The following is a 27,378-nucleotide window of genomic DNA, read 5'->3' on the forward strand; positions in this document are numbered from 1 at the left end:
ATAAAGTTGAAGATTTTGAAAACACAATTCAGTTTTGCGTTTATAATGTCAAAGAATTAATGTAAAATTCAATTGATAATCAAAATGAGAAGAGCTTACTTACTACTGAAAACGAATTCAGAACAAGCTGCTAATCAGATTTAAAAAACTATACAAAAGGAGATAAACCCATTTGCAATGGCCTGTGGGTGTAAACTAATGCTACCTATAAACCCATTGCTGTATATGCAAAAAGCAATAAAGTTCAAAGAAATTTTATGAAAACGCACCTTCGACTTTCAAATGGAAGATTATTCCAATGGTTAGATTTAGAACTTGAACAGGTACTTTGAAAGAATGAGGTTAGAAATGAATGTATTTGTGTTGGGAGAGATTTTAGATTCATGGAGCAAAGACTATCTTGTTTTGGATCTGGTATAGGGAAAGACTCACAGTTGAGAGACTTTCTGTAGCCTGTCAGTAAACTCTTGTGTCCTCTTTGTGTTCATATGGAACCCCATGCACCCATCTACTGTATTTATCATAATGGATTATAACGGTTTATCTCCCTCACTAGACTGTACTTTCCTGAAGGACAGTTAAAATCCTATTTGTAGATTCCATGTTTGTGACTTCACATCCCTGCTAAAATTTATTTGTAACCTCCAAAGCAGTACAGCACTTTTGCTGTCATTCACAGACATGCACAGAGCAGGAACAGTTGAAGTCACCTCATGCACCTGTTCAGCCGATACTGAACAGAGGGCCAGGCTCTGTCTTCTTGTTTCAGCTCTTCTACTGTAAACAAGCATCGTTTTTTACAACCTGTGTCATGCCACATGCTTCACATTTTTGTGTTTTGAGTTGGTCATGTTGCTGCTTAACATGGTCCCTAAGCAGAGGGAAAGAGCCATCTGGTCTAATGTTCCCAAGCGCAAGAAGATTATAACATGCCTTACACAGAAACTACAGGTGTTAGGAAGCTTTGCTCAGGATGAATGGCAGTGCTGCTGGCCATGGGCTGGTTCAATGTTAATGAATCAACAATATATATTAAACAAGGTGCTTTAAACAGAAACACACATAGAACATGGTTATAGATCATTTGACAAAAATGTTCTGAACAGAGGCTCTCAGGGACAAAATTTTGTATTTCTCCCTGGGAGAACCAGGAGCAATGGTTCAGTGTTGATTAATTCCCTGTTTGCAATGACTTTATAGAACATAACTACCCCCCAAGTAACGAGAGTTGACTGTATATGTTATTTCTGTATGCTTAGCACTTAGTGTTTCGTAGATGGCACAAGAGTTTTATAAGCAAATGCCCAAATATAGGAAATTGGGAAGAATAAATCAGCTTATTGAAAATGATAACTACTGAGTTCAGGAATCAGGGTTTTAATACCACAGGGGTAATGGGAAGCCATTGGAAAGTTTCTCCGGGAATTGCAGGCATTGATTAAATGTGCGAGGTGGTGTGATGAACAGACTGAATAAACCTGGGGACCTGCTCTCAAGGAGCCACTACAGAAGCTCCAAAAGGTCCTTTAGGAAGATCAATTTCACAGGAATTATAGGATGGATAGAATTGAGAGAAATTGAAGACCCCACACCAAGGGTGCAGCTACAATAGCCATCCTGATATGATGTGGTAAAGATCAGAATTAGGGCGCTGGCAGGTGGAAGGGGGAAGTAAGGGCACATACTTGGCGCTTTTTTTTAAGATTTTATTTATTTGAGATAGAGCATGTGCAGGGGGGCAGGGGGAGGGACAAAGGGGGAGGAGATCTCAGGCAGACTCACAGACACTGTGCTGAGTGTGGGTCTGACCTGGGCTCAATCTTATCACCCTGAGATCTTGACCTGAGCCAAAATCAAGAGTCAGACACTCATCCAATTGAGCCATCCAGGCGCCCTGATACTTGACTTATTGTGAAGTAAAAATCAGCAGTAAATAACTTGATACAGAGAATGAGGGAGTTGGGAGGGCCAGTTAAATCCTACAGTCTGCTACCGCCTGACTTTGTTAGTTCCTGTGCTTGCAAATGTGTGTCAATCACGTTTCCCCTCACTAAGGTTATTACTCTGTGCTGTGCTGAGTCTTCTTTTTTTTTTTAATTTATGATAGTCATACAGAGAGAGAGAGAGAGAGGCAGAGACACAGGCAGAGGGAGAAGCAGGCTCCATGCACCGGGAGCCTGACGTGGGATTTGATCCCGGGTCTCCAGAATTGCACCCTGGGCCAAAGGCAGGCGCCAAACCGCTGCACCACCCAGGGATCCCCTGTGCTGAGTCTTCTAAGTCACCAGTGATGAAGCCACAATCCTCATCTGTTACAACTAAGCAGCTAATGAATTAATTGCCTAAGGTTTTGGGTGATGATTGGGGACAATAGATGTAGTTTTATAATTAATAGTGAATTTTTATAGCTAATTGTGAAATTTTGTCAGAGGGGTGGGAGTCCAGAACACACCGAATTATCCCTTTAAAAGAAACCTGAAAAGATGTGCCATGCAAATGATTTCTGCTCTAATGTCAAGTTATGTCCAGCACTGTCCAGTTAAATATTACCAATGCAAATTTTACTGCTACATTTGCAAGAGGGTAGGACAGACCTATTGTTCACTGAGAAATTAATTGCATGTGAAAAAAATAGACCCAAGGATTAGTATCAATTATGCTTTCAGTGGCATATGTAAGGCAGTAAGATTGTTTAATTTTGTAAAGTAAATCATTCATTATGAAGTGCTTGGTATCTTTCTTTACATTTTCCATCAGTTGAGAAATAAAACCTTTTCTCTCAGCATGATATCGACAGAGAGCTTTACAGTTTGGAAAGCTATTTAGTTAAACTTTGTGTTAAAATACTTTCTCAGTGTGCTTCTTTCTTATTAAAAGTCATTTTCTAAAGAGACAATTTGTATCTTACTACAGGCTGTTTGCATTACCAGCTATTTTATAAGGTTATGCAAGCCTGGTATCATATTTGGACCAGTTGAAATAATTTTTTTTTCCTGGCCAACTCATCTCCAATATGATATGTAGTTGTCTTTATGTCAGTTTTCAAGAGATAATTTGAATGGTCTTCTAAACTAGTAGTATTTATTCTGTCTGTGGCTAACTACTACATGTGTTTTACTCAAGATTAAAAATCAAAGGAGTTTTGATGTTCTTTATCTTTTTTCATCTGAGTTTAACATATCTTTCTGAACAAAGCCATGTTTGTAAAGGATATTAAGTTTTGTTTGGCCATCTTCTCAACTGCAAGTGTACTCAATGGACCTTAATGCAAGGTTATGCTCCCTGGACTGATTGATATATAAACAGAAGACAGATGGTGTAGAGATGACTCTGATGATAATTCATTTTTCAGCTAGTCATGAAGATATTTTGATTACAGTGTGTTTAAGTAATTATAACACAGTCTGCAATGTTAGTCTTGCTGAGAAGGGAGCACATGGAAAACAAGTTACGTGTTATCCATGCCTAACAAAGGGTGCACTGTGGTGTAATGATTTTAATTCCTAATGCTAGATTAGGACTGGCAGAGTTTAAAATATGTCATATAGTAAGGTAAGTCAATTAAGGGTAGACCAAATAAAAAAGGTAACTTCACAGTTTTCAGGCATAAATATTTGTTTTGGAAAGTATATAGATGTTACTATATAAAAGAAACTAGTATTTTGACATTTAGGTAACAGTCTGTGTACAACTCATTAAAAAATTACATGGCTTGATTTTACATTTGCGTGAATCATAATTATCCCAGAGCTTGCTTTCTGTGTCATGAATTTAAAACTGAAATCAGAGAGCTTACAGTTTAGTAGCACATTCTATTCCTGCTGTTAAAGTTTTTTTTTAAGTAGGCTCCACATCCAGGGTGGAGCCCAACATGGGGCCTGAACTCAGGACCCTGAGATTAAAACCAAGCTGAAACCAAGATTTGGCTGCTTAACCCACTGAGCCACCCAGACTCCCTGGCTGTTGTTAGTTTTGAAAAAAAAAAAAAATCTAAGCCAAATGTCACAAGGAGAAAAATAATTAGAGTTGTGTGGATAGATAGGCCACTTAAGTTTCATTCCTAAATACTAATTACAGTTTATACTTCTGTTTTTGGTCTCACATTAGGATAATTGATCGATTAGATGGAGTTCGTTTGCTATGGTCCCTGCTGAAAAATCCTCATCCAGATGTGAAGGCCAGCGCAGCTTGGGCCCTCTGTCCCTGCATCCAAAACGCTAAGGTAAGAACAGACTACAAATCAATCCCTTCTTGAATCTCTAATATTATATTGAATAATGTCATCACAGGTCACTAGTTGCTTTCGACTTATTTTTGGTCTGATTTATCTAGCAGAAAAGAGTACTGAATGTTTGTGCCAAAATAATTTTTGAGCAATGTCTTTTCCTGGTTAGTTTTTAAATGCCAAATGAAACTAGGCTCAGGTGGCAGCGCTTACCATGTTCTACCTGGCTGGTGCAATTGAAACAGGTATGTCAGGTAAGTCAAGAGGAAGAAAAGTTGACTGTTCTTATCTCTTGGGTGATAAGAAAATTGTCTGTATATACCTACTACTTTAAGAAACATAAAATTACTTCTATCTTATTTATATAGCTTGAAATATGACAGTGAAAGATCGTTAAGTTCTTTGTTACTTTGAAAAAGTAAAATACAAAGAACCAAGGATTAGCATCAATTAAAATAATTAAAATAAAGTAAAATTATTTCATGAATCCCACTTTTCTTAGCTTTCAATAAATACTGGATATAAAACCCATAAATAAAATTTTTACATGACAAAAAAAAGGCTGAACTCTTTAGCTCTTTTGTAAATTTATTATTTTCTTTAAAGATCTCTTTTCAGCTTGATTTAAAAAATCTAAAGGATTTTACTCCTATAATAAATTTAACATGACTCTAAATATCATTGTAAATATTTGTGACTAGAAATAATCTTTTGTAAAAAGTGAATTGTGATGTGTATTGATAATAGAAGAAATCTATTACAGACTGGTCAATGAGCTATTTTTTATATAAGAGCAAAATAAGTGTAATAAAACATAAAGATAAAAACACCTCAAGTGTCAACCTACATGAAAATGAACAACAGGATGATACTATGATCATACAACGCAGTAGTGAGAAACAAATGTATTTCAGTAATGTATTCATCAATATCAATACATCTTATAAATATATTGAGCAAAAATACCAAGTTTCAGAAGTAGATATATAACATAATTCCTATTCTTTAAGGTCCACAAAAATTTTTTAAATGTAAAACGTAAATGGTAGTATTTAGGGATCATTTAGGGATCAAGAAAGAGTCCACTAAGGAAATATAACTACATATCCTTGATATCGATAAGCCAGTATTAAGAAGCAGAATTAACTTCAGAGGAAACAGATAACATAAGGAATATAATATGAAATTTTAAAAACTTATATCCTCAGAATGACCCAAGGGGAATACTATACCCAAAAAGGCTGTTATATTAAAAAAAAAGATATGTTCATAGATTAACAAAGGCTTTTTGGAGATTAAATATAGATTTGGTGTGGCATCTGGGTGGCTTACTTGGTTGGACATCTGGCTCTTGATTTCAGCTCAGGTCATGATCTCAGAGTCCTCGGATCAAGCCTCATGTCAGGTTCCAAGCTCAGTGGGAATCTGCTTGAGGATTCCCTCCCTTTCCATCTCCCTCTGCCCTTTCCTCCCTCTAATAAATACATAAACAAATCTTAAAAATATATAGTTTTGGCAAAACAATAAATTTAATAGAAGAGACAAATACTAGATATGATTGAGTAATTTTTTTTTTGATTGAGTAATTATCTGAAAGATAAAGTCTAGTAAATAAGAATGCAAAGTAAAAGTAAAAAGAAAGTAGGCTGGTGATGGGGGAAAGTTTGAAAATATAGCACAAGAAAATACACAAAAGGAAAGAGAGCAATTGAAATAAAGAAAAATCATCATTTAAAAAATGGAGGGAAGATTCTGTAAAGTGAAGAGTTAAAGATTCTAGTCTTCAGATTGAAAAGATCCACTTAGTGCCAAGCAGGAAGAACAAAGACAGTTATCTATACCTTGACATAAATTCAGATTGGACATTTCCAGAAAATTAGAGGAAGGGAAAAAATTACATAAGAACAAGGATCACTCCAGTATTAGACTTAACATCATTCACAATAAATTGTAAAAGAAAATGGAACAAATCCTTCACTGTCTTTAGAGGAAAGCATTTTTATCCTGGAATTCTATATCCTATAAAAACTAGCATTCAAGTGAGTATAGAGTAAGGACAGAATAAAGACATTTTTCTTTCAGAAATGTCAAGACTCAGGAAGCTTATTCCCCATAAACCTTTTCTGGAACAAAACCCCAACAACTTAGGCTATTTTCCAGCAAAACAAAACATTCTTTAAAAAGAGAATAGCATTTGTTATAGAAACAATAATAAGCAAATAACTCACTGGAATTTATAGGTAAATATAAATTTTTGTTGATAATATGTCTCTCAAATTTTAGAAAATTTCTAAGAAAGAATTTAAAATTAATGACATAAAATAAAATAAAGGCAGATAATATTATCACAGTAGCAATCTGAATCTAAATTACTAGATGATTCAAAAAATGGGGATCCCTGGGTGGCGCAGCGGTTTGGCGCCTGCCTTTGGCCCAGGGCGCGATCCTGGAGACCCGGGATCGAATCCCACGTCGGGCTCCCGGTGCATGGAGCCTGCTTCTCCCTCTGCCTGTGTCTCTGCCTCTCTCTCTCTCTGTGACTATCATAAACAAATAAAAAAAAAATGTATTAGGGGGATCCCTGGGTGGCACAGCGGTTTGGCGCCTGCCTTTGGCCCAGGGCGCGATCCTGGAGACCCGGGATCGAATCCCACATCGGGCTCCCGGTGCATGGAGCCTGCTTCTCCCTCTGCCTATGTCTCTGCCTCTCTTTCTCTCTCTGTGACTATCATAAATAAATTTTAAAAAATTTTTTAAAAATTTAAAAAAATGTATTAGGTAGTGTAAAGTAACAGGTAAACACATATTAAAAGTCTTTACTTTTCCCAGAGAAGGATGCTCTGGATACTGGTTCATTCCCAATCATCACCAAAAATATAAACTTAAATACAGAATTTAATTTTGTTTTATGATGAGATACCATTTTGTATATAGATTAACAGTTCTACATAGTGCTGTATGTGTAAATTATGTCCTTTATTCTCATGGATTTTAATTACAAATTTGCCTATTTATCTTATTATCTGTAATAAGACATTCTGTAAGAGACATACCAGTATTTTCATTTTCATCATTCCTGCCCAGGATTTCTGTCCTGAATATCTGACTATTCTAGCAACCTAAACTGAACCACACTCAAACTAAACACAACCCATCATGCTTGTCTTTTAGCCCCTGGCCCCAAGTCCTACATTGGATCCAAGCCTCCATAAAGAGCTCCTACTTTTCCATTTCTATTGAATCTTCCCTGCGCATTATCTATTCCTACCACTTTAGTGTCTTTGAATTTTTCTCAAGGAAACCTCAGCCCCCATCTTATCACTCCTGAGGAAAGAGCAGATGCATGATCTCTGCTTGTTCACTACTCTTTAAAAAAAATTCATTTATTTATTAATGAGAGACACAGAGAGAAGAAAGAGACATAGGCAGAGGGAGAAGCAGGCTCATGCAGGGACCCCAATGTGGGACTCAATCCCAGAACCCTGGGATCACCCCCCGATCAGAAGGCAGATGCTCAACCACTAAGCCACCCAGGCATCCCTGCTTGTTCACTACTCTTACCAAGAACTACACTCCTCTGTATGCACTATCATTTAGGCAACACAAACATTTGAGGAATTTTAAATAAGGATGTGATGTGAGCAGATTGGTTAATTAGAAAATATGAGTAGGTGATTAATTAGGCTTGTGCAGTGGTTCGGGTGAAAATAATTAGAATCTGACCTGACACAGTGGCAGTGTGGGCAAAGAGAAGAGTCAGTACAGAAATAATTGCAGGGGCACTTGGGTGGTTCAAGTGGTTGAGCATCTTTTGATTCCAGCTCAAGTTATGATCTCAGAGTTGTGAGATCAACCATGCTGGGCATGGAGCCTGCTTAAGATTCTCTCTCTATCTCCTTCTACCTCTCCCCTACTCTCTTTCTCTAAAAAAAAAAAAAAAAAAAAAAAAAAAAAAAAAAAAAAGAAAGAAAAAGAAAAAGAAAGAATTGCAAAGTAGAATCAGATATTGGTGTGTGATTGGTATTGGCTATGCGAAGGTGATCAAGAGAGAGTTTGAGTTTTTGTTTTTGTATTTTAACTTTGACAACTAAGAAATGGTAACTTTACAAAACATGAGAAGACCATGATTTCAGGCAAAGATGGTGGATTTGCAAGGCTCTTGTTTTTTTGAAAAATCCTATTTTCTATGATGAGAAGGTAAATGAGTATTGTATGGTCTCTCTCCTTCATCTTTATAGAACAAAACTTATCTTCCCAAGGTAGAAGGATACCTCAGGGATAGAGTATGAAAGAGGTCATGTGCTCAGAAATGCAAAAAGAAGAAAGCACATTCATAATATTGAAAAATCGTATCTTATTGTGTATACAGATCCCAATCTATGGTTTAAGATAGCTCAATCTAATGGAAATTTCTGTGATTATGGAAATGTACTCTTCAAATATGGTAACCATTAAGCCCCCTGTGGCTATTGAGCCCTTGAAATATGACTAGTATGAATGAGGAATTGAATTTTTAATTATATTAAGTTTTATGTTAATTAAATTATTTAAATTAAATTTAAGTAGCCATATGCAGCTAGTGGCTGTTGTTTTGGAAAACCCAAGTCTAAGATATGCAAATAATGGTGGGTTGTCTTTTAAGGCACCCCTGCAAAGAGCTGTAAACCTGAAGTTTTATATAACATAGGTTACATCCTCACTCTGTAAAATTTAGAATGTAAATAAAAACAAGGAGTTTTATGAGTTTTCTCCTACAAGTAAAAAGTGTTTTTTTAATTAAAAATAAAAGCAAAGGAAAAAAATTACCTGTAATCTCAGTACTTGGGGATAACCATGATTAAGAGTTAGATTGGAGTTTTTCCCTTAACAATGAATTGTGAATACCTCTCTTATTCTCTCTATATCTTTCCATACCCTGTCTAGTTTCCTTAGCTGTATAGTATTTTGTTGTATGGCCATTTCATAATTTATTTACGCATTTAAATTTCCAGTGTTAAAGGAGAATGAAGTTAGTGAAACAAAAATTTTAATTTGAGCTATTCTAAAAACATGAAAAAAAATGAAACTGGACCACTTTCTTACACCATATACAAAAACAAATTCAAAATGGATGAAAGACCTAAATGTGAGATAGAAAATCATAGTAATCTCTCTGACATCAGCTGTAGCAACATTTTTCTAGATATGTCTCCTAAGGCAAGGAAAATAAAAACAAAAATAAACTTTTGGGACTATATCAAAATAAAAATTTTCTGCACAGCAAAGGAAAAATCAACAAAAATAAAAGGCAATCTATTAAATGGGAGCAGATATTTGCAAATTATATAACTTATAAAGGTTTAGTATACAAAATGTATAAAAAAATGATACAACTCAATACCCTCCAAAACAGTAATCCAGTTTAAAAATGGACAGAAGACATGGACATTTTTCCAAGACACAGATGACCAATAGACATGTGGAAAGATGCTCCATATTACTCATCATCAGGGAAATGCAAACCAAAACTACAATAAGATATAACCTCATACCTGTTGGATGGCTAACATTAAAAGCACAAGAAACAACAGGTATTGGTCAGGATGTGAAGAAAAAGGAACCCTCTTACACTGTTGGTGGGAATGAAAACTGCAGCCACTGTGTAAAACTGGAAAATATTTTTCCTCAAAAAATTAAAAATACAACTCCTTTATAATCCAGTAATTACAATACTGGTATTTATCCAAAAAATACAAAAACACTAATTCAAAGGGATACATGCACCCCTATGTTTATAGCAGAATTATTTACAATAGCTAAACTATTAGAAATAGCCCAAGTATCCATTGATGAGTGGATAAAGAAGATGTGGTACACACACACACACACACACACACACACACACACATATATATATGCACTGGACTATTACTCAGCCATGAAAAAGAATAAAACCTTTCCATTTGTAATAACATGTATGGAGCTAGAGAGTATCATGCTAAGTGAAATAAGTCAGTCAGAGAAAGGCAAATACCATATGATTTTACTCATATGTGGAATTTAAGCAATAAATGAGCTTAAATAAAGGAGAAAAGAGAGAGACCGAGACAGACTAAGAAACAGATTCTTAACTATAGAATACAAACTGATAGTTACCAGAAGGAAGATGGGTGGAGAGGATAGAGGAAATAGAGGATTAGGATTAAAGAATATACTTACCATGATGAAAAAAATAAATAAAATGATACGATGGGGATTAAGGAATACACTTGCTATGATGAACACTTGGTGTTGTATGGAAGTACCTAATATCACTGTGTTTTGAAACTAATATTACACTATGTTAACAAACTAGAATTTAAATAAAAACTTAAAATGATAAGAAAAATAAGCAGATGATAACCAAAAAAAGAGGAAGTGTGGTCCCACATATTAATTTGGCCAGAGATTTTCTTCTTTAGTTAACACGGTCATTCCCAAATATGTGTCCTTCTAGGACTCTCAACTCTTCATCCAGATTTGTGTTGTAAAGCAGATTCCATTTTACTTAACTCTTTTCACACTAGATTGTCATTTTACTGTTTTCACCATAATTAATTTTATGTATGTAACCTATAGCTTTTTGCATATAGCATCTCAATTAACTGCACAATTATTTTTGCTTCTGAGGAAAGTAAGTTGTCAGATTATTTAAACACTTGCTGAAGATCACATAACTAGAATGGTAACTGAGCCTATGATATGACCCAGTTCTAACCCCATATCCTGTGCTATGGTTCTACCACAAAACAGCTGCCACCCACATCAACAAACAAGTTTCTACAGTTTTCTTTTCATTTTGAAGCTTTTTCTGGACAGTTCCTTTGTGAAGAAAAGCCCTATTGCTCCAGAAAATATGGGATTTCTTAAAGTCTTAGGGCTCTTTTAAGCTTTGAGAACCTCAAAAATGTAAATGCTACAAGCTTAAAAAAATATCATTTAGTGTGCCACTTTGAGAGAATATTTCAAATATTTCAAATCTTCGATTTGTCATACAATGGGGTACCACTGTGTTGATAATGGGGGGCTGTGCATGTGCGGGATCAGACATTATGGGAAACCTCAGTACCTTCTGCTCAATTTTGCTATCAACCAAAAACTGCTCTAAATGACAGAGTATGTTTAAAAAAAAGAAGCTTTAAAAATCATTTAGAATTGTCATTATTTAACTCTCTTTGACACTTGTTCAGTTTGGGAAACTTTAAAATTTTACCTTCAGTGTTTTGTTTCCAACAGTATTTGCCATCCTCAATGAGAGACTAAAAAACTAAAATTTAAAAAGAAAAAACCACATGCTTTTCAAAATTCACAAAATTAAATGAAAATGAAATGCATGTAATTGAATTTTCAAATTTTGAACCATTTATACTCTGAAGTAATTACAGTGTAAACCACACAAAGACATTTGGGTCTTGCTGTATTTATTTTAGTAAGCTTTCAACAATGTTTTTATAGTTTATTGAGTAATCCTTTTTCACACTAAACCTAATTAATAATTCAAATCCATGAATTGTTGGGCTCTTTGTTTTTTCAATTCTTTTACCAAAAATTAATCACAAATCAGAAATAGAAAAGATTTGGTTTTGGTTTTGATTCCATTTTCAACCTAGGACATAGTAACTTGAGGGATGAATAATTTTTTATTCCTATTTCATCCACATATTATACCTAAGGAGATACAGCATCTTCCATCACTTCCATTGGCTTTAAGTAAGTGTGAAAGATAGCTCTCAAATATATAACGATGCCTGAGAGGAACATGTTGTAGTATTAATAATTAGCAAATGGACTGGATTTATACTTCTTAAGCACTTACATTTAAATTTTCATTTTGCCTTAAAGAGTTTTGTGACAATACACGAATACAATAAGGTAGAAGTTAAAATCATATTATATTAATATAATTAATATTATATTAGAAGTCAGCAGTGATTTCATTTAATCTCTGGGCAAATCAGATAACTTCATTAATTCAGCAGCATTATTTAGCACTGTTTGCCAACCCTCTGTAGGTACATATTACATTTTGTATGCCTTTTTTAAATAATCTTAACATAAATGCATAACATTTATGCAGTTGTTTCCAGTGTTAAAATACAGAATGAGGTTAAACAAAATAGTTGAGACTTTCTAGAATGTTCTTTCACTTAGAGAAAGTAAAGTTACCTTTGACCTAATGGTAGAGATACAAACATAGTAGCTCAGGGAAATGTTTTATAATTGACATTGCATCATAGGTTAAAGGGCAATGTTTTCCTTGGTGGTATGTAAATATAATTGCACATTTTACAATCAACTGCCTTTTGGATTAGCTGAAATAATATGGATAAAGATACTTGTAAATGTCTGTATGCATGGAGACAGGTTATGTGTACTGGAACTCTTCTGGGGTCTCATGTTTTATTGAACATCACCATCCAAAATTTATCCTACTCAATTATATTCAATTTAGCATTTTCTTTTTTCTTATATTTTATTTATTTATTCATGAGAGACACACAGAGAGGCAGAGACATAGGTAGAGGGAGAAGCAGGCCCCCTGTGGGGAGCCTGATGTGGGATTCCATCCCAGGACCCTGGGATCATGACCTGAGCCAAAGGCAGGTGCTCAACCACTGAACCACCCAGGTGCCCTCAATTTAGCATTTTCAAGTAGCAGTTTGGATATTCTGTTGTTTTTACTTGAATTAAAATAGTTTTCTAATGAGATTATAAATTCTGAAGGAGAGTAGAGGCAGGAAACATTTTCTGACTATGCAGGGCTTCCAGCTTGCAGTAAAATTAAGGAACTAAAGAGATCTTGCCAGATACTTTGGTCTGTTCTTCCCTCCTCCTCCCCACCCCAGCCCCATTCAGGTAAGTTAATGACTCAACTTTCTAGGAAAGATTGTGTTTTATTTTCTAAGAAAGAATTTCCACATAAGATGCTTTGCAAGTCATTTAAGCTTATTAACTTATGAATGATAGGATTTAGCACCATTTTGAAATAAAGAATTTCTTTGTCTGGATTAAGAACACTGACAGAAATGCTGCAGAAATCAGCTGTCAAATATAGCTAAGAGCAACATAAATGGGAAGAAAGCATAAGCCAAGCCTTCAGACAGCTTATGCTATGTCAGGGTCCCTACCACGTCTGTCAGGCATCATGAAGCCTAAGCACACTATGTTTGAGTCCATGTGGAGTGGATATGGTGAAATGTCAACTGTTCAAAACAGATGTTATCCACTTTTTATATTTTTAACACCAGGTGTATTAGAACACATTTTCAGACCTGTAAAGGAAATGAGATGTGAAAATCAGTTCTAGTGAATACATTGCATCTTTTCTTGCAAAGGAATATTTAAAGCGACATATCAGTGAATGAGCTAGGCAGCAAAGTACTAAGGTACTGACTTGGGGGATCCTTGAGACAAATAAAGATTCATAATCTGATTTTGTACTGCAGCTGCATTATAGTTGTTAGAGACATAAAACAAATGGAATGTGACATCTTCATAGTAAGGAGGATTGACACTCGCACCACTAGACCTCAATTAGAAAACATAACATTTTCCTTCATTTTTGAGAAAGTCGGTAATAGTTTTTGATAGCTTCTCAGTGGTAAAGAAAATATGGTACATGAAAGAGGTATGTTTTGCAAGCTTAATAATTCTTTGTTTCTTCTTTATATGACCGGAAAATCAGAATGTGAAATACAAACCTGTTTTATGTCATATATAAAACTTGGAAGAATATCCAAGACAGAAAATAAGCATTGTTCATCAGTCCTTGATAGACTGAGGAACAGAAAGCTGAACTGAAATAACCACAAAAAAATCCACTGCATATTTTTCTAAGTCATTTTATTTAACAGCGTACCATTGTAAGGTGAGAGTTTTTTTGTGTGTTAGGCTTAAGGAAAATTTCTTGTTTTTTTTCCAATTAAGCTTGCTGAAAAGGATAGAGATCCTCATGACCTCTATAGTGATGTTATTTAGTAAATTTCATGAGCCCTAAGTATGGTTGCAGACAATTAAAGTACTGTGTAAAAAGTCTGAGAGATTTGTAAATAGAAGTGAAAAGCCATTCCTTTCAAGCTGCATGATCAAACACATTTTTGGGAGAAAAACAGTGGTTGAACAGGTGTTCAGTATTACAAACTTGTGATGCAACAGCTGGGTCTGGCAAAAATCCATGTATTAAATTCTTTGTTCTTAAGAAGCAAAACTCTGCTGCAGAGCGTCAACTCAAATTTGTGATACAGAAACTCATATAAAGAATATATAATTGGTACATTGCTTCTAATTATTTTCTTGTCTTTCACCAACATTTATGAGAACCATTTTCTTTCTTAAAACATTGTTGCATTTTTATGTTATTTTTTTGTATATTTTTATTGCAGTTTGATTTGCTAACAAATAGTATAATACCCAGTGCTCATCCCGCCAAATGCCCTCCTCAGTGCCCATCACCCAGTCACCCCAACCCCCTGCCCACCTCCCCTTCCACTACCCCTTGTTCGTTTCCCAGAGTTAGGAGTCTCTCATGTTTTGTCACCCTCACAGATATTTCCCACTCATTTTCTCTCCTTTCTCCTATAATCCCTTTCACTATTTTTTATATTCCCCGAATGAGTGAAACCATATAATGTTTGTCCTTCTCTGATTGACTTACTTCACTCGGCATAATACCCTCCAATTCCATCCACATCAAAGCAAATGGTGGGTATTTGTCATTTCTAATGGCTGAGTAATATTCCATTGTATACATAGACCACAGCTTCTTTATCCATTCATCTTTCGATGGACACCGAGGCTCCTTCCACAGTTTGGCAAGATAGTATTTGATTTTCTTAATTCTGTTTCTTTTCGTTAATTTTTAAAAAGTTTTTAATAAGAAAAAGTGGAAGTTCAGATATGTTCATTTGCCTTTTTATCAGGCTAATTTGTATTAAAGTGTTATATTATAGCCATCATTTTTGAATTAGATAGGAAACAGGTATTCTCATTTTTAGAATAACTATTCTGCATGTATTGTAACCCACTTGTAGAATTAGGAAGAATACTCCAAATAAGTAATATATCCATGAGATCATTTGGCTTTGTCACTTCCCTAAACTTAATTTTGCTAGCTGTTTAGAAAATAATGTCTGGTTCTGAATTTTGATCTTAGAGGAAAATAATCACTAGTAATTTCAAACCCAGTGGCCTAAGGAGCTCCTCCAAACAGAGTAGCTTATCAGAGACATTTGTGAATGATTCCCCAAAAGGGAAGAGAAAAAGTTACTTTCTGTGAGGTTGGAATACACGTTTAGGCAATTTTAGCCAGGAATGTCAAGCACTGAGTGTGGATGAGGCCAGCTTCCTGACTGCAGGTGTGACAGAACACAGCTGATCAAACAGCACAGGAATCTGACATCACACTGTTTACCTTCAGCTGTCCAATGACCCATGCCCAATCAGGAAGCCAAAGAGAAGCTAGAGAAGGCATGTGTAGTGGTGTAGTTTCATACTACGACTACTGCCATAAACATGGTTTATGAGCTTTGATTTGGTCATGTTTGGACTGTCAAATGTATAGCTGTCCAATGGTGCGCCTAACAGGCTACACAGTTTCGTTTTGTTTTAAATCTGAAAGCTCCTTAAAATGGGATCCATGTTTGTGTTCTGCCTGCCTATTTGGGGTCTGCTCTCATTTTAAAGTCACCAAACAGTTTGAAGTATACTCATCTGGCTCCCAGTTCCCCAAATCCTAAAAGATTAAAGTGAATTGTCTTACAAATATTTTTTTTTCCATATGCCACATTTTCAAGTGGTGGATTCATGAAGGACCAAAACAATAGTGAGGGTGTTAAACGGCTTATCTTCAGACTGCAGCTGGAAGGACCACCCCATCTAAGGTCAAATGTGTGGCTTTCACCTACATTCCTCCCCTGCTCTGGGGCTGCTCTCCCCTACCATGTACTTCTCAGATGCTACCTCCAAAAAGGGCTGCCATGTAGGTTGCTAGTGTAGGAGGGGATGGAATTGACAGAGGTGTAATATACAGAATGGAAAGTTACAACCAAAGGTATAGCCTATTTTTTAAAAATTTAAATTTTAGTTAACATGTAGTGTAGTAGGGATCCCTGGGTGGCGCAGCGGTTTGGCGCCTGCCTTTGGCCCAGGGCGCGATCCTGGAGATCCGGGATCGAATCCCACATCAGGCTCCCGGTGCATGGAGCCTGCTTCTCTCTCTGCCTCTCTCTCGCTCTCGCTCTCTCTCTGTGACTATCATAAATGAATAAAAAATTAAAAAAAAAGATAGCATATATAAAAAAAAAAAACATGTAGTGTAGTATTGGTTTCTAGAGTAGTGGTGCATCACTTACATACAACACCCAGTGCTCATCACAACATGTGCCCTCTTTAATACCCATCACCCATCTAGCCCATCCCCACTCTCCTCCAACAGACATCTCACTGATGTTCCTAGTCACAAAGTTACACCACTCTGTTTCTCTAGACACACATATTTACACAAGAAGTAGCCATACACAGTAGTTAGTAGTGTTTTCCTGCCTCCTTTCATGAATGTGGAAGCCCCTGTGTACCCTTGTTTTTAAGAAGTGAAATGGATTTGGGTCCCATGCCTGGAATACTTTTATTATCCTACTTCTAGACCTAAACTCAGCCTGTTCAAACTTTAGCTTCATTGGATTATTTTCTTCTAGGTTTTTTTTTTAATTTATTTTTTATTGGTGTTCAATTTGCCAACATATAGAATAACACCCAGTGCGTCTAGGTTTTTATAGTTCAGGTCTTATATTAGGACCTTAATCCATTCCAAATTATTATTTTTAATATAGAAAAGGTAAGGGTCCAACTTAATTCTTTTTGCATGTGGAATCCAGTTTTCACAACACTATTTGTTGAAGAACTGTCCTTTCCCCATTGAATGGTCTTGGCAGCCTTGTCAAAAATCATTCCACCACATAGCCAAGGGTTTATATCTGAGTTTCTTATCCTATTCCCTTGGTCTACATGTTTGTTCATATGTCAGTACCACACTCTTTTAATTACCATAGCTTTGTTGTAAGTTTTGAAATCAGGAAGTCTAAGGAGTCCAACTTTTTCTTTTTCAAGATCATTTTGGCAGTTCAGGGTCTCTTGAGATTCCATATAGATTTTAGGATGAATTAATTTATTTTGGCAAGAAAAAGTATTGGGATGTTGATACATTCATTACATTGAATCTGTAGATCACTACGGGTAGCAATGCCATCTTAACAATATTAAATCTTTCAATCTATGAACACAAGATGTCTTTCCATTTATTTGTGTCTAATTTCTTTACCAATCTTTTATAGTTTCCAGTGTACAAAGCTAAAAATTCATTCCTAAGTATTTTATTCTTTTAGATGCTATTCTAATTGGCACTGTTTTCTCAATTTCCATTTCACATTGTTCATTGTTAATGTACAGTGCAAACACAACTAATTTTTGCATATTGATTTTGTAACCTACAATGTTGCTGAATTCAGTTACTAGTTCTACCAGTTTATTACAGAATTTAGGGCTTTCTACATATAGGATCATGTCATTTGTGAATAGAGATTATTTTTTTCTTCCTTTCCAATTTAGATCTTAAAATTTCTTTTTCTTGGGGTGCCTGTGTGGTACAGTGGTTAAACGACTTGGTTTTGGCTCAGGTCATGATCTCAGGAGCATGAGATCAAACCCCTTGTGAGGCTCTATGTTCAGCATGGAGTCTACTAGAGATTCTCTCCCTTTCTCTGCTCCTTCCCCACTCACACACTCTCTCTTACTCTCTTTCTCTCAAATAAATAAATCTTTAAAAAAAATAAAATTTCTTTTTCTTTTGAATTGGACTTCCTAAGTACTATGTCAAATAGAAGTGATAAAAACAGGCATACTTGTGTTGCTCTTGACCTTGGAGGGAAATTTTTCAGTGTTTTCATCATTGATCATGATAGGAGCTGTGAGTTTTTCCTATCTGGCTTTCTTTATGTTGAAATAATTTCCTTCTATTCCTAGTTTGTTGACTTAAAAAAAAAAATCATGTAAGGGTATTTGATTTTGTTTAAATGCTTCCTGTGCAGGAATTGACATGTTCTTATGGATTTTTACTTTCATTCTCTTAATGTGGTATATTACACTTACTGATTTTCTTATGTTGAACCATCCATACACTTTAGGAGTAAATCCCATTTTGTCATGGTGTATAATCCTGTTGAATTTGGCTTGTCAGCACTTTGTCAAGAATTTAGCATCAATATTCACAAACAGTACTGGTCTATGGTTTTCTTTTTGTATAGTGTCTGTCTAGCTGTGGTATCAGAATCATAAACTGAGGTTGAGAATATTAGCTCTTTAATTCTTTGGAAGACTTTCAGGAAGATTATTGTTAATTCTTCTTTAAATGTTTGGTGAAATTCACCAGTAACACCATCTAGTCCTGGGCTTTAACTTGTCATGAGCTTTTTGATTGCTGTTTCAATTCCCTAATTATAGATATATTGATTTTCTATTTCTTCATAATCCAGTCTTATTAGATTATGTGTTTCTAGAAATTTGTTCATGTCATCTAAGTTATTCAACTTGTTTGCATACAACCATGCATAATATTCTTTTTTGATCTTTTTTATTTCTTTAGAATTGGTTGTTATGTCCCTTCTTTTATTTCTGATCTAAATTACTGGAGTCTTATCTCTTTTTTTTCTTGGTCAATCTAGCTAACAATTGGTCGATTTTACTGATCTTTTTCAATAGCCAACTCTTGGTTTCATTTATATTCTCTATTGTTTTGCTATTTTTTTTCCCTCTAGGAAATAGATGGAAATAGGAAATAGAAAATAGTTTCTCCTTTAACCCATTGGTTATTTAAAAGTGTGTTATTTAATTTCCACATATTTGTGAATTTTCCAGTTTTCCTTCAGGTGTTTATTTCTGTTTTCATTCAATTATTGTGTTTGGAAAAGACACTTTGTATGATTCCAGTCTTTGAAAAAAATTTAGACTGGTTTTGTGGCCTAAAATCTTTAGTCTGGACATTTAGTCCTGTTTGTGGCCTAAAATATTTAGTCTTGGACAATGTTCAGTCTTTTCATCATTGATCATGATATGAGCTGTGAGTTTTTCAATGTTCCAAGACTAAATGTTTGGAAATAATCTCTCTGTCCCTTTCTCTCTTTTTTTCTACTGTGACTCTCATAATGCCTATATTGATCTCTCTCTCTCTCTCTCTCTCTCTCTCTCCGGCTCTCTCTCTCCCCTTTGCTGCTTAGAATCAGTAACTTCAAATGACCTGTCTTCAAGTTCACTGATTCTTTATTTTGCCTGGTTGAGTCTCTTTTTTATCTCTAGTGAAATTTTCAATTTAGCTATTGTACTTTTCAATTCCAGAATTTCTATTTGGTTCCTTTTTTTTTTTTTCATTATATCTCTTTGTTCATATTCTCATTTTGTTCCTATGTCATTTTCCTTATTTCCTTTAATTCTTTGTATTTTCCTTTAGCTTTGGGATACTTAAGACAATTGTTTTAAAGCCTTCCTGATAATTCTGATACATTTGTTCCTTCGGAGATGGTTTCTGAGGATATATTTTGTTCCTTTGAATGAGCTGTGTTGCCTTGTTTCTTGGTATGTGTTGTGATCTTTTAAGTGGGCATATGAAAATACAGCCACCTTTCCTAGTTTTTCCACATTGGAAAAGTGGAAAGTTAGTTAACAAGATCCTGTCATTTCTATTGGAATCAGCCCAGGGTGAAGCTATAAGGTCTTTAGAGGTCTTTTCTGGGCATGTGTTCTATCTGGGCCTGTGTGTATCCTTTTTAAAAACTTCCCTGTGATTATGGCTGTGTTTAAATATCTTAATTTATCAAAGAGTCTCACTCCAGCTTCTCTTTGGGGGCATAGATGTTTTATTATATTCCTCTGTTTGTAATCTCTTGCCCCCAGGTATCTGTGAATCTAAAGTCCCCCACACCACAATACCTGCCACTGCCTTCCATAGTTTTTGCCACCTCAGGTCCAAACTCTGCCACAATTTCCTGTCTGAGCTCTGAGTGAGGTGAGATAGAAACCAGTCTCTCTGAGGTAGCCCATAGGCAGGCCAGAGTGTTGCAGATAATTTCCAAGGTAAGGAACTGGGAGTTGATCTGCTTCCTCCTGTGTCATTGCCTGGAAGAGGGTGGGACAAGAGAAAGAAAAAAATGCCAGGAAATTTCCTGAAGTTTTTATTGTGACTTTTTCTTACTTCTTTGCTATAGATCTCTGAACTGGTTTCCAGAGCTCCTATACAGTTTATATTAGTTAGTCTGTGGTTGTTTATTTAATGTTTCCATGGGGGGCAAGTGTCTGGAACTTCTGAGTCCACCATCTTGATAGTGTCTCCATGCTTTCTGATGAGAAATCAGCTGTTACTATTAATGAGGTTTCCTTTCAAATGATGAGTCATACATAGTTTTCAAGTACAATTTACAACTTTCAAGATTCTCTTTCACCATTTGACTATGACATGTCTAGGTGTTTATATATTAGTTTATCCTACTTGGAATTCATTAAGATACATGAATATATAGGTTAAAGGTTTTCATCAGATTCGAGAAGTGATTGCCATTATTTCTTCAAATATTCTTTTGGCCCCTTGTGTCTCTCCTCTTCTTCCAAAACTCCCATATATGTAGAATGGTATGCTTGATGCTGTTTTATAGATCTCTGATGATATGTTCATTTTTCTTCATTTTCTTTTGTTTCTGAAGACTGGATAGTCTGATTGGCCTATCAGATTCATTGGGTCTCAATAAATCAAGTTCATTGAGTCTCTCTTTTACATGCTGAAATCTGCTATTGGTCCCATGAAGTGAATTCCAATTCAATTACTGTACTTTTCAACTGAAGAATTTCTAATGATTCCTTTTTTTTAAAGAGTATATTTATTTATTCATGAGAGACAGACAGAGAGAGAGAGAGAGAGAGGCAGAGGGAGAAACAGGCTCCATGCAGGGAGCCCGATGTGGGACTTGATCCCAGGTCTCCAGGATCACACCCTGGGCTGAAGGCGGCGCTAAACAGGTGAGCCACCTGGGCTGCCCTCTAATGATTCTTTTTTATATGTAATTTCAATCCCTTTATTAATATTCTCTACTTCCTGAGATACGGTCTCAAATTTAGTTGTTTAGGCATGGTTTCCTTTAGTTCCTGGAACTTATTTTTAATAGCTGATTTAAAGCCTTTATTAAATCCAAGATGGTACGGGCTTCCTTAGGGTCCAGTTTTATTGACTGATTTCTTTCTTTGGTTATATTTTGTGGTAAACATTCCCCTTTCTTTGTATGTCTCATAATTTTTTTTGGAAAGAACTTAGTATTTTAAATAATACAATGTAGAAACTCTGGAAATCAGATTTCCTCCTTCTCAGGGGTTGTATTTTTGCTATGTGTTGCTGTTTTTGCTTTTGTTTCTTTGTTAGTTACTTTCTTGTACTAATTCTATAATGTCTGTATTCTTTGTCAGTATGGCCACTGAGATTTCTGCTCAGTTACCTCACTGGTCAGCAAATGAGTTAACAGAAGTTTCCTTAAATTCTTTTCACCAGTAGGTTTCTCATCCTTAATGAGGTGTTCTGTGTATACTTTATGGCACACATTGAACACTCCAACAGTTTGCAACTTTACCCTTTATTTCTGCTTGTGTAGAGCCTCAAAGTCAGCCAGAGATGAGCATTTAGGGCCATCTCAGGTATTTTCTGACCATACACATGCCCTTCACTTATATGTGGCATTTCAGATCCCCACAAAAATGTTGGAGTTTTTCAAAGCCCTCTATGGACATCCCATTTTTAAAATTTTCCTTTTTAATTATGTTTGGGCCTGCCTCTCATTTGTCCGAACTGATGAACTGATATTACCATATCAAACAGGTTTTATGTTAAATAATTGCCACTGATAGTTTTTATGACACGCCTTGAGAATAGGGCTTTCCTTAATGAATAAGCCCTGAGGTAAAGACAAAGCTTTGGAGCTTTTCTTAGAACTTGCCATTAAAGACAACCTACAGAATGGGAGAAGATATTTGCAAACGACATATCAGATAAAGGGCTAGTTTCCAAGATCTATAAAGAACTTATTAAACTCAACACCAAAGAAACAAACAATCCAATCATGAGATGGGCAAAAGACATGAACAGAAATCTCACAGAGGAAGACATAGACATGACCAACATGCACATGAGAAAATGCTCTGCATCACTTGCCATCAGGGAAATACAAATCAAAACCACAATGAGATACCACCTCACACCAGCGAGAATGGGGCAAATTAACAAGGCAGGAAACAACAAATGTTGGAGAGGATGCGGAGAAAAGGGAACCCTCTTGCCCTGTTGGTGGGAATGTGAACTGGTGCAGCCACTCTGGAAAACTGTGTGGAGGTTCCTCAAAGAGTTAAAAATATACCTGCCCTACGACCCAGCAATTGCACTGTTGGGGATTTACCCCAAAGATACAAATGCAATGAAACGCCGGGACACCTGCACCCCGATGTTTATAGCAGCAATGGCCACGATAGCCAAACTGTGGAAGGAGCCTCGGTGTCCAAAGAAAGATGAATGGATAAAGAAGATGTGGTTTATGTATACAATGGAATATTACTCAGCTATTAGAAATGACAAATACCCACCATTTGCTTCAACGTGGATGGAACTGGAGGGTATTATGCTGAGTGAAGTAAGTCAATCAGAGAAGGACAAACATTATATGTTCTCATTCATTTGGGGAATATAAATAATAGTGAAAGGGAATATAAGGGAAGGGAAAAGAAATGTGCGGGAAATATCAGAAAGGGAGACAGAACGTAAAGACTGCTAACTCTGGGAAACGAACTAGGGGTGGTAGAAGGGGAGAAGGGTGGGGGGTGGGAGTGAATGGGTGACGGGCACTGGGAGTTATTCTGTATGTTAGTAAATTGAACACCAATAAAAAATAAATTAAAAAAAAAAGTCAAATCACAAGTGTTCTGTTGGGATAGAGCTTTAGGCGGAGCTCCAAACACATTCTTCTCCTCCTATGGCTGCTAGGCTACAGGTATTCTCAGATAACATAGTTTCTAGCTACTATCAAGCTGGGGAGAGGGAGGTGGGAATAGGGAAAGTTTTTAAATGCCACAAAACTTATTGTTCTTACTGAGATCAAGCCTTTTTTCTTGCATAAACATGCTGAATTATGAACTTTTCATTATATTCTAGAGTTCTAAAGAAATTACTTTTGCCAATTTTTGCTACTGTTCTCATTCTTATAGAAGATTCCAGAAGCACCCTCCCTCATCTATTCTTTTACTATTATTATTATTATTATTATTATTATTATTATTATTATTATTTTATTTATGATAGTCACAGAGAGAGAGAGAGAGAGGCAGAGACACAGGCAGAGGGAGAAGCAGGCTCCATGCACCGGGAGCCCGACGTGGGATTCGATCCCAGGTCTCCAGGATCGCACCCTGGGCCAAAGGCAGGCGCTAAACCGCTGCGCCACCAAGGGATCCCTCCCTCATCTATTCTTAAACTAAATGTGGGCATTTCAGATCATCATCCATGTACTGACTTTGTAATAGCAACACAGTCTGAATTGTGCACATCAGTCATTCTCTATTCTAGATGCACATTACCTTCAGAGCTTTAAAAAAATATATTCTCATGCAAGAGCCCCATCCCCATTCTATGTATTGAGACTATGGCCTAGGCATTCATATTTAAAAAAAAAAAAAATGACTCCAGGGGGCACCTGGGTGACTTAGTTAAGTGTCTGACTCTAGATTTCAGCTCAAGTCATGATTCTCAGAGTTCTGGGATCAGGCTCCATGCTCAGCAGGGAGTCTGCTTGAGATTCTCTCTCTCTCTCTGCCCCCCACTTCTTCCACCACATGTGTATGCTCTCTTTCTTTTTCTAAAATAAATAAATCTTCAAAAAGATCACTCCAGATGATTATAATATGAAACCAAATTATTTTTTTTATTTTTATTTTTTAGATTTTATTTATTAATTCATGAGAGACTCAGAGAGAGAGAAAGAGAGAAGCAGAGACACAGGCAGAGGGAGAAGTAGGCTCCATACAAAGAGCCCGACATGGGACTCCATCCTGGGTCTCCAAGATCATGCCCTGGGCTGAAGCAAAACCGCTGAGCCACCCGGGCTGCCCTGCCTGAAACCAAATTATTTATTTTGAATTCCACAACATAAAATAGTATCTTAACATTTATGAGGCTCCTAATTTGCCAAATGAATGAATACATGAATGAAAGTGATTTTAATAAAATAAACAAATTTATTATCTAATTATACTCAAGGACATATTTTTTTGACAACTCATTCCCATTTGGCTCTTAAAACAGGACTGACATGTAGTAAAAATGTTGCTACTTGAGTTATATATATTGAATATATTCATAAGGGTGAATGACATGTGGAATAAAATAAATTTCATGTGCTTATTCCTTAAGTTGGTATTTTGTTGTGCCAACTATTGGTAACATATACATTCTCAAAATATTAGAAAAATAACACTAGTAACAGCTATTATCATATGCCAGGCACCTTGTTATATGCTTTATATGTATCCTTTTAACAACCTTCAGGAGGTAAATACTAGCTCCATTTCATAGATGATGAAACTGAAGTGAAGTTATGTAACTTGCTCAAGGCTTTATAACTAATAGTGATGAAACTTAGATGTGCCCCCCATGTGTTCTCATTATACGACTTACACTCTTAAACCAGTAGTTTTCAAACTTTGGTATATATTGGAGTCATCTAGAGATATGTATGGTTGCTGACTCCCACCACCATACACTTAGATTTAATTGGTATGAGGTCCAGCTTGAGCTTAGAGAAAGTTAAAAATTCCCCCTTGGAATTCTAATGTGAAACACAGTTTGAGAACTACTGCCTCAAAAAAATATTTTTTTCTACCTCTCCTAAGGAATTTTTTTAACATAAGAATGCTTAGATAAATTACTTACCTCAAAATATCCAGATGGTTCCCTTGGTTTTTCTAAGTTTTACATAGAAATACATTTTTACAAAGTGAAATTTACATCTAAAAGCTTCTCTCTTTTATATGAAAATTGCTCAGTCCATTTTATGCAATAAAAGGAAGCTGGAAATCCCATAAATGCAGGATGTGGGAGTACTGGCTGTATAATAATTCACTTAGAAATGATACAGGGATTTTGGCTGACAAAGCTTAATGTGAACAAATAGGGCAATGTAACTGCTGAAATAGTAGGTGTGATTGGCCACACTAGCAGAAATACTGTATCTATTTCATGGAAGATAGGAATTCCTATGCACTCTCCTCTAGTCAGACCACATCTGACCATGTTGTGTTAAACGCTGGGTGTGTTTTAAGAGAAACTTTGATAAAAGAGAGAGAGGAGACCCATGAAAGTCATTTCATGTGAAAATTAAAGGTACACATCACAGAAGATAAGGTAGACAAGATATCTGGCTTCAAATATTAGAAGACCATTCATGAAAATGAAGATTAGTTGCCATTAGTATGTTATTTTTCAGGTTGGTTATGAGTTAAATAGACTCTTATCTATCAAACTGAGATATTAACCACATATTTACAGAAAAATGTGATGTAATAGACCAAACAAGTAAACCTTTTGAAAATGGTCTCTCCATAAATGAGAGACTCTTGGTTTTTTTAAATAGTATTTCATGTAGTTAAACTTTTTTTTTTCCTGTCAAGATTATGGTTTCAATTGTCATTCTTAGTGTGGTCCTTGCAACTCACTGTTCAGAGGCATCTGACTGGATTTTAACCTGAAGTTGCTTGACAACTGTGTGTTATTGAGTACAAGTGGGAAGAAGTTGTAAATATATCTAATATTGCTTCTCATGGTTCCAGTGAGGAGAGAAGGAGGAAGCAGAGAGCGGGGCAGTTAGGGGGGATAAACTCAACATCAACAGCATCATCCAATGGCTGCAGGAAGTGAGAGGGTCCAAGCCTGGTAAGAATGTCCAGCTACAGGAGAATGAAATCCGAGGACTGTGCGTAAAGTCCTGAGAGATCCTTCTCAGTCAGCCTATCCTACTAGGCCTTGAAGCGCCACTCACAATAGTGGTGATATCCACGGGCAAGACTATGATTTGCTTCAACTTTCCCACCAGAAAGCAACGGTGCCTTGGGGACAGGGGAAGCAGACATCGGAGACTACATGCCCCTCACTGGCTTACAAAATCAAATATCTTGAGAATTCTTTCTTCTCAGAGGAAAACATGAGTGTGCCAGCATCAATAGAATTTATGGATTTTATGATGAATACTGCTTTAACTGTTTACCGATACCAGCCATCGTCGATGAGAAGATACTCTGCTGTCACAGAAGTTTATCACCAGATCTTTGATCTATGGAGCAGATTTGGCAAATTACGTGACCAACTGATGTACCAGATCAGGGTCTTCTTTGTAATCTTTTCTGGTCTGACCCCCTTAAAGATGTCTTAGGCTGAGATGAAAATGACAGAGGAGTGTCCTTCACATTTGGTGCAGAAGTGGTTGCAAAATTTCTCCATAAGCATGATTTGGATCTTCTATGTAGAGCCCATCAGGTGGTTGAAGATGGATATGAATTTCTTGCAAAGACGCAGTTGGTCACTCTGTTTCCTGCACCCAATTATTTTGGAGACTTTGACAATGCAGGTGCCATGATGAGTGTGGTCGAGACTCTAATGAGTTCTTTTCAGATTTTAAAGCCTGCAGAGAAAAAGAAGCCAAATGCCACGTGACCTATAACACCTCCAAGGGGTATGATCACAAAGCAAGCAAAGAAATAGATGTCATAAAAAAAAAAAAAAAGAAAGAAATAGATGTCATTCTGACACTGCCTAGTTGGGACTTGTAACATAGAGCATATAACTTTCATTTTTAAAACTGTAATGTATATTGGTCAGCTTGCTCAAATAGTGTTTAGGGGGCCCCCTCTTCCATTTTTTGAGTTAATGAATGGTATTTGCTGGTTATAACAGCAAATGAAAGACTCTCCACTCCCAAGAAAAAAAGTTTTGTTTTTTTAATTCTGTATTCCTTTTGCAAACAACTTTAATGATGGTGTTAAAGTTGTACAACCCAGAACATTTTATCCTAAGG

The 27,378-nt window shown here is 36.1% G+C and overlaps 1 protein-coding gene and 1 pseudogene across 8 annotated transcripts in view; both read left to right on the plus strand.

The window, feature by feature from the left end:
• ODAD2 (outer dynein arm docking complex subunit 2) overlaps nucleotides 1–27,378 on the plus strand; it is a 234,698-nt gene that overhangs the window by 100,716 nt on the left and 106,604 nt on the right. For all 8 annotated transcript variants that reach the window (XM_072825581.1, XM_072825578.1, XM_072825579.1 and 5 more), the window contains one exon: nucleotides 4,108–4,222. In XM_072825581.1, the coding sequence (XP_072681682.1) occupies nucleotides 4,108–4,222 (115 nt within the window). The remainder of the gene's footprint in view (nucleotides 1–4,107; nucleotides 4,223–27,378) is intronic.
• LOC140633091 (serine/threonine-protein phosphatase PP1-gamma catalytic subunit pseudogene) lies at nucleotides 4,440–27,137 on the plus strand (annotated as a pseudogene).

This window comes from Canis lupus, chromosome 5, assembly GCF_048164855.1.
Source record: "Canis lupus baileyi chromosome 5, mCanLup2.hap1, whole genome shotgun sequence".
Lineage (NCBI taxonomy): Eukaryota > Metazoa > Chordata > Mammalia > Carnivora > Canidae > Canis > Canis lupus.